The sequence below is a fragment of the Acinonyx jubatus genome, chromosome A3, assembly GCF_027475565.1.
Source record: "Acinonyx jubatus isolate Ajub_Pintada_27869175 chromosome A3, VMU_Ajub_asm_v1.0, whole genome shotgun sequence".
NCBI lineage: Eukaryota > Metazoa > Chordata > Mammalia > Carnivora > Felidae > Acinonyx > Acinonyx jubatus.
Window position 1 is genome coordinate 115,297,999 of NC_069388.1, and position 13,124 is coordinate 115,311,122.

At 48.9% G+C, this 13,124-nt stretch overlaps 1 protein-coding gene across 5 annotated transcripts in view; it reads right to left on the reverse strand.

Moving 5' to 3' along the window:
* The window catches only part of PLB1 (phospholipase B1), a 142,137-nt gene that overhangs the window by 87,597 nt on the left and 41,416 nt on the right, over positions 1 to 13,124 (reverse strand). For 2 of the 5 annotated variants that reach the window (XM_015064251.3, XM_053201069.1), the window contains exons 3-10: positions 12,649 to 12,710; positions 11,459 to 11,525; positions 10,250 to 10,308; positions 6,468 to 6,508; positions 5,849 to 5,892; positions 2,969 to 3,059; positions 2,570 to 2,621; positions 651 to 737 (exon numbers count right to left, since the gene is read on the reverse strand). In XM_015064251.3, the coding sequence (XP_014919737.3) occupies positions 651 to 737; positions 2,570 to 2,621; positions 2,969 to 3,059; positions 5,849 to 5,892; positions 6,468 to 6,508; positions 10,250 to 10,308; positions 11,459 to 11,525; positions 12,649 to 12,710 (503 nt within the window). Of the gene's footprint in view, positions 1 to 650; positions 738 to 2,569; positions 2,622 to 2,968; positions 3,060 to 5,848; positions 5,893 to 6,467; positions 6,509 to 10,249; positions 10,309 to 11,458; positions 11,526 to 12,648; positions 12,711 to 13,124 lie in introns of those variants that run through there. The other 3 variants (XM_027033458.2, XM_053201068.1, XM_053201067.1) reach the window with 3 other exon arrangements.

Sequence of the window (13,124 nt, forward strand, 5' to 3'; positions counted from 1 at the left end):
GTCTGCCATAGGTGGCTTATGCGCCTTCAGGCTCCTGAGGAAGAGTCTGTGTGCCATTTACGTCACCATAACCTGGGCATCTAAGCCACCCCTTATACTTTCAACCGATCCTAACCAGGACTAACCTCCAGTAAAGACTTAAGTCATAGTCACCTACATAAATAAACGCAGGCACACGTTTCATGTCTGGTTTCCAGGAATGCCAAAGAGCCTGGAAGTTGCAGTCTTCCTACAGAAATACTAGCTTCCCCTTATAACTAGAGCCCATGGGCCAACAGGCGACAAGAACACACATATCCTGCTTTTCTTCCCAAATTCAGCACTAAATACAAGAAGAGCTACAAGAAGCAAATGATTTTTCACTAGGAAGTGGATTTTCCTTAGTTGCAGAATGATTATTAACTCAGCCTCTCTACACCTCACTTTCCTTTCCTTGATATGAAAGATGGTACATTAAAAACACTGTCCCTAGAGATGGCTCTTGAGCCCTTAGATATCTAACACCCATTTATTTATCTGTCTGTTGTCCAAGTTCTGAAATAGCTGCCATCAGGCTCCACCTGACAGGTGTAGACCAGGCAGGTTTAAGGTCATTCTGGCTGCCCCTACCCCTGCACCTGCAACCCTCTGCCTCCCAGCCCGTGGTTTACCTGTTGGGCGAAGGGACAGAGGTGACCCTGGCTTGTGTTACTGAAGAACACATTGATGAGCTTCCAGTCATTTTGAAAGTCAAGTTGCTGGAAAAAAAAAAAAAAAGAAAGAAAGAAAAAGAACAAGAGCATAAAAGGAGAGAGTGGTAAGACATGGCATTAAGAGAACTTTTTCCTTTTCAAATCTGTCAATTTCATTAGCCACACCCATAAAATCATATTTATGCATTTTTTTCCAACGAAGAAGTACATGGGAGGAATCTAAAGTTGTATAAACGCTCTAGAAGGCAATTTGGCAAAATGCATCAAGAACTATTTTTTAAGGGAATACCTCTTGATCTAATAATTCCACTTCCCAACATATATTTTAAGGAAACAAGGATACATGAAAGATTTAGCTGCAATGATGAAGACTTGTTTATAAGCATGAAAAACTGGCAACAACATAAATGTCTAAAATAGGGGATTGCTGTATAAATTGCGGAACGCTCATAAGATGTAGCTGTTAAGACAACGCCGGAAATGTAATTATCGTCATGGGAAATATTACATTGAGAAAAACAGGTTATAACAAGTAGCTACATCTAGTAACATCCCTGTTTAATAAAATATATACTTAGAAAAAATACAGAAGGGAATATACATCAAGTTGTTAACAGCAATTATCTCGGGGTATCAGGTTGAAGAATGGTTTTAATATTCTTTTTGTTTAGCTGTGTTTTCTGATTTTTCTATAATGAACGTGTATTAGTTGCAGAACAAAAAAAATAAACTTTCATTTTGTTTTTTAAGAGGCAACGCGGTGCGCTTGAGAAACCTTAGACTGTCACCCAGGCTGCACTTTAGATTTTAGCTTAGCTAGCTGTGTGAACTTGGGCAGGTCCCATGACTCCTTAGGAATTCAGTTTCTTCATCTGTAAAATTATGGGATTAGGTTCAGGATCTTCTAGCCATTCTCCAGAATGTTATGAGTATTCTAGAAATTCTGGAATTCTCCCAGTAGGGGAAACACTTAATAGCATAGCTCCTGCACTCGTCACTGTTCTCATAGAACCTGAAATGACCTAGCTTTAATCCCCGAACTCTGTAATGAAGTCATGGCTGGCCCAGATAGCATCTTCCCTTGGTTCCAGCAGTCCAAGCTCAGTGCTGGTTACAGCTAGCTTGGTGGCAAGGCTTGCCTTGACCTGGTACTTGCCTGTAAGGAGGCCACAAAACATTTGGGGATGCTTATTACAAACTCCTATGAGTAAAGAGCATCTGAACTGCTGGAAGAATGGGTTTGTTGAGGATCAGAAGCTTGCCCCAGCACACGTGCCAGTCTCAGAGCCCGAGGCCACCGGGCACACTGCCCAAGACCCCAGCATGTAGGTTACATGACCTCCACCTAAGTCCTAAAATGAATATGAAAATAACAGCAGTCATCACCTCAATGTCATTGGCAACTACAGGCTTTCATTGGAGCAATGCCTCCGTGCCAGGCACCTCTGCTGCCCCATTTAATCCTCCCTAAGCCTGTCCGGTAGCCTCTTTTATTACCCCCATCTCATATACGTAGAAACTGAGGCTTAGCGAGGTCAAGGGCCTTACCCAATGTCACACAGCCAACAGGCTGAGAAGTCAGGATTCACAAAGTGTCTCCCTCTGGAAGCCAAGCTCTCAAGTACCTTCCTGGGTGGGAAGTCATTTTCATCTGCTGACTTTTAGCAGGACCACATTGCGGACGTAAGAAGAAGCCCTGTGTTTTAACGGACTCCAGAGAATTGCCACAGGAAGGGCATCTTTGGGGAACCCAGGCCACACTGGTTGCTGTGTTCAGGGCACAGTGGCAGTGGGGTCACGCCTGCCCGGTGTGTTTGGTCTGACAGCCTCGGAGCAGACACGGGCAGCCCCGACCTCAGAGTCAGTTGGGACCTCACCTGGTTCTCCCTCATGCTCCGCACCAGTCCTTCCGCCTCTACCCGTAAGTCTCTGCAGAGAGGGAGCGAGCAGAGAGGAAAGTGAGTCCAACAGAGCTTTGTTGAGGGCTGGAGGCTTGCCCCTGGCCCCAGCGCAAGTGCCAGCCTCAGAGCCCAAGGCCACACTGCACCACCCCTGGCTTTTGCAGGGCAGACACTGACCTGATTTTTAAAATTAGGCCCATCAGGCAGACTGAAATCCATGCGGGAGACACATTTTGACTCTGATTTAATACAAACCTTTATTTCTAAGCCTCTTGGACTTTGCCAGCACCCACCCCCCCACCCCAACCCATCCAGATGCCCAGGACAGACAGGAAGGAGTACACAGTCCCAGGGGAAGCCAGAAACGGGACTTACTGAGCACCAGTGTGGGCCACCACTGTCTTCCCAGGGGCGCACAAAGGCCTCAGAACAGAAGGGTTGAAATATCTGATGATGTCTGAAAGGACTAAAGAGAGCTGCTTTGAGGCTGTGGCCCTGCCAGCTGGAGGGGACCTGTGAAGGCAGACCCCCCCCCCCCACCTCGTAGGGGGAGGTTCCAGGGTAACTCCACTCTTCCAAAGCACGCCCTTCACAACCTGCCCTCGGCTGCGAGGTCAGTCTCGGAGAGGGCCCCCAGAAGTGACTGGGGCTGAAAGCTAGCACCTGTCCAGGGCTAGGCCAAGCCAGCGCTAAGTGCTTTACATGTGTGAAGGGGAAACTGAGGCGGAGAGGAACTAAGCAAGCTACCCAAGTTCTCACGGTAAACTGAGGTTGTTGGGATTTGAACCAGAGCTTTGAAACACCAAGCTTTTCACCATCACGCACCGTCGACTCGTTAGGGGAAGTGTGCTAGGACAGGGACCCGGGTAGGCTGCCTCCCAGCCCCCCTTCCTCCTCCTGAGAGTGACAGCAGGGCGGGAAAGCTCCAGGGAACACATGTCCCAGAGCTGACAGCCAGAGGACCGCTAAAAATAGTGCTGTCAGGAGTAGTTAAGTTGTATCTTGATCCCAAGAGAGGAGAGGGCAGAGCCGGGAGAGTGTCATGGGAAGGAGATGCCTCCCCCCACCCCCAGTCCCTCCTTCCCTTTTACCCCCATCCAGAAGGGCCTGGGGCTCTGTGGGAGCAGAATCCAGCCCATACTGTGCAGATAGCAGACAGCGGGCGGGAAGTCAGGAGACCGGTCTCTTGGCTTTGTCCGCCTGGACAGTCACCCAAGTCATGTGTGACTGGGTCTTCATCCTCAACCCAAACTAATGAGCTTCCTTTTCTAAGTCCTGACCAACTAGGAGGAGAAGCCCCTTCCCACATGTGGTGAGAAAACAGGAAGCTCAGAGGCCAGCTGAAGACGACAGGGACAGTGTATGCACACGCGCGTGAGTGCATACACTCGCTCCCCTCAGGAGAGCCTGTGAGAGCAAACGACAAGACATGAAAAGCTGGTGCTAGGTCTTTGGGAGAGAATCACTTTCCAAAGTAGAGGTGTTTGTATCGTATTGTTCTTTTGTGAACAGACGGGACCATGCTCTTCGCATAAATCTTCCCGTCATTTTGTTTTAGGGCTGCCTCTCTCTCAGTCTCCAGTGAGGTCACAACGAAAGGCGCAGGCTGTGGGGCTGGACCACCTGAATTCTAAGGGACTCTGCCACGTACTGATCGTGTAACTTTGGGAAAGTCCATTCACCTCCTCAAGACTTAGTTTTCCCATCTGCAAAACGGCCACAGTGGGCAAGGGCATGGCTAGATCTGAAGAGCTTGGAGGTTCTGGGATTGAAGGACAGGTGGGCCGAGCCAGATAAAGTTGGGCCAACCCTAACAGACCCCTGCACAGGCCTGGATGTTCCTGGAGCCCTTTCTCCTCGGCAGACTAGCTGCTGAGCTCCCGGTCCGGCTCTCGGCTCCACCCCACTCTCCCATGCCTTAAGGCGGCTGCACCAACAGCTCCGGGTGAGGACATTCAGGTACAAAATCTGCCCTCCCTGCCCCGCCTCCTGCTGCAGCTCTGCCTAGTGGGACTCCTGGTCACTCGGCTGGTGTACGAGGGGCCACCAGGACTTTTTACCATGTGGGTGAGGGGCCAAAAAATGGAGACGAGTTGAGCAATCAGGCACAGCAGCAGCTGTGTTTGCGCTGCAGAGCCTAAACTACATCCCACCTTCCCAGACACCCCAAATATCCCACCATGCTTCTCTTTTCCTACCATTTAAGGGAAAATGGGGCCAAACCGAGGCAGAGCTGCGACAGCCACTAAGTTGTTTGGGGCGTCTTCTTTTGGAACACTTTGACCTTCTGCAAGGGGACCCTGCCACCACTTTGGTCAGCAATATCCCCTCACCCGTCAGTCAAATCCTGGAGGGCTGGACATCCGGTCGCAGCCTTCCCTGCTGGAAGGGGAGGGCTGAAAGCAGGGGCATTATCCTGCTCATCCCTGTCCTTTGCAGAGATCCTAGTCATTCCCAGGCCCTGGAAGAAGTTCACTGGCTGGGCTGACAGGGCACTATCTACCTCACTCCCTGTGCTCATCGTGTGGAGGTGACATTGCAGCATCTTTACTCTAATTATGAAGTGAAAGGTGGTTTCCTCGTTCTTGGCTTGTGAGCACCAAGCACAGGTGACTAACATCCCGCTAGGCTAATGCAGCGGCATTAAGGGATTTGGGGGCTTCAGAAGGTCTTAATAAAGTTGTAAGGGACCTTTGACAGTAAATGAGAAAAGCCAGGTCACGAATTGCATATTCATAAGCACATTCGTATGTGAAAAGGCCAGAATGTTACACACTGATCATCTCTGAGTACTGGGATTAGAGTTAATTTTTATTTTCTTCATTTCGTTTTCCTGAACCCAATTGACATCTTTATTTTACAAGTAAGGAAGTTATTACAAAATGAAATAGACTGAAAATTAGACCTGGGTCTTCTCCTTGGTGCGGGGAGAGGGGAGTGAAGAATGGTAGAGAGTTTCCCTCGAGGAAGTGCTACAAGTCCAGCCTTGGGGTCCTCGGGGAGAAGGAGCTTCAGGACTCCACCACCTTTGAGGTCTCCCCCGGGTCCCTTAACCTAATGCCTCATGCCTTCTTTTTGCTCAGAGACCCTCAGACACATTTCTCATGCCCCCCACCTTTTGGGTATGTGACTTTTCATACCCTGGCTCCATGATGAAATAGCCAATAGGATACATGCTCTTCACTAACCCAAATGCTGCTCTGTCGGGAGGGATGGGGACAATCTGGAACGTGTCCATAAAGACACAGGACTCACCTGTCACCACTTCCATGCATGCCTGCTGTGGCCTTCTGTCCGTCCTGCAAGTAAAAGCAAACATGCAAGCATCAGACTGCACCTGTCAACCCTTTCTCTCCACTAAAGTGGTCTAGTTCATAACAAGCCATGGCTCAGCCTCGCTCTGGTTCTGGATTTATCTTTCCTGGCATCAGAGACACACCACAGATGGCTATGGAGCCACCAGAATAGGGTGAACAGCTTTGCTGGGTCCTCCTCTAGTCTGGCCCAAAGCTGGAAGGGGATGCAGCCCCAGTGTAGAAGGAGAAGGACCCCGGCCCAACCCTGCATGCTTCCCCCAAAGCAGAGCAAGGAGACAGGTGGTAGGAAGAACTCCATATTCGGCGCCTCCCCCCCCCCGCTTTCCTCCCTATTCACCCAGAGGACCCCAGGGGGATGTGTGGGCACAGGAGTGTCGGGCGAGGAGGCAGGAGGCTGGGTTCTCATCCCTGTTTTGCCACCTGCTCCTGAGGCCACCTGGAGCAAGCTGTCTCCTCCCTGGCCCTCAGGTTTCCCCAACAACCAAGCCAAGAGATGAGAGCAGATCCTATTGGAGGCTCCTCTCAGCTCTATGGCTCTGTGGTTCCAGAACAGTTACCATTTTTGCTTCTCCAGGTCAACGGTCCCAGAGTCTGGAGGCTGGAAAAGATAGGAGGTGTGAACAGCCCAGCCAGGGAAGGAGGCAAGAGCCTGTCCTTGTGAGACCCCGGCTGCCTCCTACCAATAAAAGGGAGCCCATGGATCCAGAGAAAGGCCAACTCTGCTCATGAATGTCAGGCTTCCTATGTAACACGTTTGCTCATTTGTTCATCAGAGCCCAGAGCAACCGAAGGTATGAATGTTTTCTTCGGAACAGGAAACAGCAACAGCAGAGCTTAGATTCAAACGCCTCTGTGTAGAATGTTAACCTCCACTTAGACACAGAAGGGGTTGTTTTACTGCATGACGTTTCTCATCTGAAATTCTGTTTATTGCCTGTCTCCCTTGACTCAAGTGTTAAGTGCATGAGGGGAAGAGTTTGTGTCTGTTTTGTTCTTGACTATATTCCTCGGACCCAGAACAGTGCCTGACACATCAGAAGTATTCAATGAATATTTGCTTGATAAGTGTTTTTTGAATGAATGACGCTTCTCATTTTTCTCTCGGTAAAATGCTGGACAACACAGGACACTCCCTGCTGAAGATGTTCCCTGACTTTGGACGGAGGCAAGACTGTGGGAAGCCACCTGGGCATTGTGTCCTTTACAGGCTTCTAGGGGAGTCTAGAATTGCGTCCAGTACATAGAAAGTACTCAGTGTGTATTAGCTATCATCAGTAGTAGTATTTTCACAGGTTCTGACACAAATTTTCTCTCTCGACTTCCTAGAAGATAGTATCTCCAGGTGTCATGGTGACAGGTGACAATTGTACTCACACTACCTACACCCAGTCTTCTGCTGCTTCTCTTTAAAGAGCCTGACTATCCTTACCCACCCCGCTCAGCGGACAACCAGTCTATAAAACTGGGTCACACTTCTGGAGCCTTCTTGGGAGGGCAGGCTGACCACAACCTTCATCTAAGTGGGACAAAGTGTTTTTACTCCCCAGGAAGAAGGAGTTTGAGAGGTAAAATTTCCAGGGAAATGTGGCAAGCTAAACAAAAATCAGGAATCATAAACCAGGATGCCAGGCCGTGAAGTCATGAGGGCAACGGGCTGCTGGGCTGAGGCAAAGTGGGCAGCTTGTGCCCAAGCAAAGGGGACCTGAATGATAGCAGAGCCCCTGCCCAGAACAAGCTTGTTGGGGCTGGTGAGGGGAAGGAAAGAGAGAGAACAAGAGGAACAAGGTGGGGAGAGCGGGGGAAGAGCCCAGTTAGAAGTCACAGAAAGGGAAGGCTAGGACAAACCCAGCAAACTCCTAAGTCTCCATCTTGCCTGCTGGCAGCCATTTTCTCTCCATATCACCTTGGCTGAATGCACTATGGCACTGGAGATGCAAACCTAAATGAGACACAAGCCTGGTCTTCAAGGAAGTTGCTAGAATGACCTGTAACCTCCCCGGCACAGAAAATGCCTAGAACTCTTAGTTAAGCAAACAAAGCAAAACAAAAGAACAAGTCATAGATACTACATGCAGTATAACCCTATTTAGGCTATACACACTCTCTCCCTATGTATTGGTGTGTGTGTGTGTGCACGCCTGTTTGTGTGTGTGTGTGTGTGTGTGTGTGTGTGCGCGTGTGCTTGTGCAGACTGAGCAGAAGAGGTGATCAAATGAGATCTTCAATTTTTTATTCTGTATACATGTATTTTGTTTGATTTGTTTTAACGTTTGTTTATTTTTGAGAGAGAAAGCAAGCGGGTGAGGGGCACAGAGAGAGGGGGACAGAGGATCCGAAGCGAGCTCCGCACTGACAGCACAGAGCCCAATGTGTTCGGACTCATGAACTGTGAGGTCACAACCTGAGCCAAAGTTGGAAGCTTACCCACTGCCGCCCAGGTGCCCCTGATTTTTTCTTATACATTTCATATGTACTGCATGTTAGTTTGGAAAAATATTTTATGAGCATTTGTAAATCTGCTCTTTAAAGTTCTTTGAGGAGGGGCGCCTGGGTGGCTCAGTCGGTTGAGCGTCCGACTTCAGCTCAGGTCACGATCTCGTGGTCTGTGGGTTCAAGCCCCGCGTCGGGCTCTGGGCTGATGTCTCGGAGCCTGGAGCCTGCTTCCGATTCTGTGTGTGTGTGTCTCTCTCTCTCTGCCCCACCCCCTTTCATGCTCTGTCTCTGTCTCAAAAATAAATAAAAATGTTAAAAAAAAATAAAGTTCTTTGAGGAAAAGTTGGTCTGGCTGAATTCAACAAACGCATACTACAGGCACAGATAAGTGAGCCTTAGTTACAGAAAGTTCCAGGAATTAAGAAAAAAAAGCACCAGTGTTATGAATTCTTTTCTTTCTAAATTCACTGCTTTCCGTGATTTTTCCCTGGCCCCATACTTTCTATAAACCAGGCTGAGTTCACAATCGCAGTCTCTGGGTAGACAGGAAGGCTGCCTCCTAGGAGCTGTGTTTCCAGGTTTTACCCTGAAGGCTGAGGTGCCGTCTGTATGATGATAAGATTCTGGGAGCAGGGAGTCCATCCCTGACTGGAGCTGTGTTCAGTGCCAGACCAGCTCACAGGAGGAGAAAGGGGGGGCCAAAAGTGACAGGCAGGAGCCCTGGGGTCTGCATAATTCATGAGCGCGAGAGCTCCCAGAGCTGCAACCACAGAGGGGAAGCCATCACCCCTAGCCAGGTCTAACTTTAGAGACCTGACTTAGGGGGCTCCCTTCACTGAACTTCTCTACCTACACGGGAGAGTGCTCGAGTCCTCCAGCGAGGGTCACACACGTTCCGGGCACACAGGGACACATGGGCTTGGCAAACTCAACGTGCTATCCGTGACGTGAAGCCTCTTTTCTCGATCACCTCCCCTTCCACACTCTCCCACTAGCAGACCCCCACCTTCACCCCCATCTACACACACTCAAGGTCACACCAGGCACAGATAGCCTTGCCTGCCAGGTTCCCCTGGGCCCCTGGTCCGTTTTCTAATGTGAAGTCTGGTTCTTTCTGGAGGGCCAGCACTGGGCATGGGGAGTGGGCCAGGGCTTGTGGCGAGGGGACAGGGGAGGGCCGCTGGGAAGGAGCTGTGGTAGGTGGAGGAGGGAGGAAGGCACTGGAGGGGATGGTGGGGGAGGGGAATGTCCTGGTTCCAGGGCCGCGATGCAGCAGGACTCTGGGGTAGAGCAGAGAATGCTGGCCTGGGCACCCCTTCCCAAGACCCGGCCAGGGTCGGGGTGGGGGGCGGGTCCTGCTGGAAGCCAGCACCGACCTGGGAAATCATACTGGCGTTTGGCTCTGTTCTCCAACCCCCTTCTCTCCAGACCCTCTTTCGCTGCTCATCTCTCTCCTTGTTCTTTCCGCCTCACTCATTGCTTTCTTTCCCCTTCATCTGACCATATAAAATATACCACCTAAAATCTATTAGCAAAGATGGGTAGATTTTTAAAAATTCACCAAGCATGTAAGGATGATTTTTCTTTAGCTCATAAATAGAAAGTTTCAGAGATGATCTTTAAATTTCTCTGTGATCTTTGACTTTATTTATCCATTGATTTAATTCTTTAATGAGAAACTCCCAAAGTTTCCTCATCTTGATGTAAAGGGAGTCACTCATCTGATTTAAACACACACACACACACACACACACACACACACAACTCTCTAGGGTTTAGAATGCTTCTGAGTCGGAGAATGTTCTTCTCTCCCGAAATGAAACACCTTGCCTGACTACCAGGCATGCATCTGAGGCTCACCAGTCCCAAACCCTGACTCCCACCTCCACATCCTTGAAATACTCACAGGTTCCACGTAGCCCAGGGCTGCCACAAATTTTATATCAGAAGGTCTCACAGAGTGGACTGCAAAGACAAGAACTCCTTTAAGAAGGTCTAGATCTGCATTCCCCACAAGATGATCCAATGATGCTAGATGGCAGGGGCAGGCCATGGCAGTGAAAAGCCATGGCAGTGGAAAGCTGAAGACCAGGTGGTCACTGGGACCCATAGGAACCTGGGTTCCTATGAGTTCCTATGAGCTGAAAAGAGGCTCATTCTTCTCTGGAAACCACAGGTATCCCATGGAAGGTCACTCATGGCCCTCCTTTTCCCTCTTGCTGCCTCTTGCTTCCCTCTATCCCTTGGCTCTGCATTTCCCCATTAATAAGTAACCAGTAATGACCTGAAATGACCTGGGTACAAAAGGGATAAATGTCAGCTTGAAGAGTGCCAGAGAACGGCACTCAAAGAGTGCCAGAGAACATCACTGTGTGAACACACAGAAACCTCAGATGCAAGCCATATGCAAATGGTCCACCAGGAAGCCTCCATGACCCACCTGGGCCACAAGCATTTTTAGAACTAAGTCTCCCTAGAAACCACGGACCTACTCCTGGTCATGTTACAGGGCCATTACAAGTAAACTTCCTGAAGAGATCATTTCCTGAGAGGTGCATCGATTTCTTTTTCTAGCTACACTCCTTATATAACAGAATAGTAAGGATAGCATGCTTAACTGGAAACTGATAAGATAGTGCAATGCAAACATAAGCAAAGCCATTAAACATGGTCTATAATGCAACCATTTGATAGAATAAAGCCAGAGAAGACAGCCAGCTCAAGAGCAACACTCATACCATCCAGGTATTAGACAAATCTAGCCTGTTATAGGAGAAAAATGTCTACAACAGCCACTGTAGCTTACATTACGAGATCCAGGAAGGCACATGAGTGACCAAGTTCTAACCCACAGCTCCTATGGCACCATCTGGGCCCCCTGAAGGTGAGCTCCCAGAGGTCACCCTTTCCCAGGCAAGCCACTGTGGGGCCATGTTGGTTCTATCGCTGGTGTCCTTCTATAGAAATGGCTGAAGGGAAAGGAGGTGTTAAGGACTGAGGCTGGGGAAGAGGCTTGGATGGCCAAAGGATACAAGAGGAGTAGGACTGGAGCCTCTGCTGGCTACCTCACAAAGAAGATGCCAGCCTTCCAAGCTCATGGCTCAGGGTCACATACCTGAGTTCGGAGGCACACTGGATCCTGACTTCTTTGGGTTGCATGAGAATACAAAGTTCTTCAGGGCCTGCAACAGAAACCAAACATCAGAAACATCAACTGCCCTCGTAGAGAAATATTGTAGGTCCTGAAATCTGGTGTACTTTGACCATGTACTTGTTCTCTCTAGGCTCAAAATTCAGAAGCAGTGATTATCCATAGTCATGTTCATCATAGTCCCCGTTCACCTAGTAAAAGGGAACATGTGTCTATTGACAATGCCCTTAGCAAGTGGCAGGTAAGGATGCCTCAAAACATATGTGTATTTTACCACAGTAAAAAAATAATTAAGAAGAGACCCAGTATATCTAGACTAAAAAGTTAAAAATAATCCATTCTATGCTATCATATTTTTTATATTATCTACTTTCCCTCTTTTAACTTGCTTATCTGCATAAAAGCAGGTACAGGAAGCATTATGTTCATGTGCTGCTGGAAATGAATGGTAAACCAGAAACTGGGAAACTCGGGAGTCCCTGCCATATTAGTGTGTCCTAAGCCCAGAGGGGCTGCTGAGAACAGAGAAGGGACTGGTTGACCAGCACTCGGGTTCACATGACCACTCAGGCTTCGTCAGATGCCCACACAGGTCCAGAGCAGTCTCTGCTGGCAATCACATAGAAGGCGTTGGGAAGGAAGATCATCTTTTCTCCCCAGAATCAAGAGTAGAAGAGGAAATATGCCAACAGGGGAAAACACACCATAAATAGGGTGCTTGACCACATCTCGCTGTCACAAGACACAAGTTAATTTCTCTGGAATTACTGATTTCGGTAAGAGATAAAGAATTTATTCTCAGCCCTTATCTTGTGGATGTTCTGGGAAGACCTCACCCAGATGCCTCCAGATAATTCACGGCATCTGCTCAAGGTTCACAGAGATAACAAGCCCATTTATAACTCTTTCTGGACGCTTCTGGGAACCACCAGCTCGGAATGCAGAGATGATGAGCCTCAAATTCCAGGAGATATGGTTGTGCCCTCTCTGCTGTACCAGGCAGCTTCACTGCTCCCGGGGGAAGCAGCTCATCCAGCCCATTCCATCCAGACCTCAGGGGGGCACCTGCCAACTTGCATTGAGATTTGGATATACCCACCAGAAAAGGAACCCACCCACCCACCCCTCTTCTCCTACCAGGACAAAGCCCTCACCTCTGGTGATAGTTGCTTTTCCAGTGTGTTCTCACCAGGAGAGGTAGTGGCCTGGGTGAGCCCTAAAAGAAAGCAAATACAGTTCAGATTATTTAGCTGCAGCTTTAGATTTACAGATTTCATGCCCTTCCTTCCAGCTCTATCTATGTGCCCAGCTCAGTAATGTCCCTTGTAGTAGAAAAGTCCAGGTTCATCCCTTCAGCTATCTCCTCCATTGTCAGGGACACCTGCTTTCATTAACACAGCCTATTAAGGCAGAGTCCCCAAGTTGAAAAGCAAGAGTGTTACCTGGCAGGGGTCAGTAATAACCCTGCATCATGCTGTTATCTAGCAATAAAGGTATAAAGATACCTTTATTGGCTCCTTAGCAAAGGGCAGAACTCTTAAGGTAATGTTGGACACCTAGCTGCTGTTGTTTGGGGATCCAGGACAAAGCAAGGGAGGCAAAGGACATTCTGGAATAGTCTGAAGGGTTA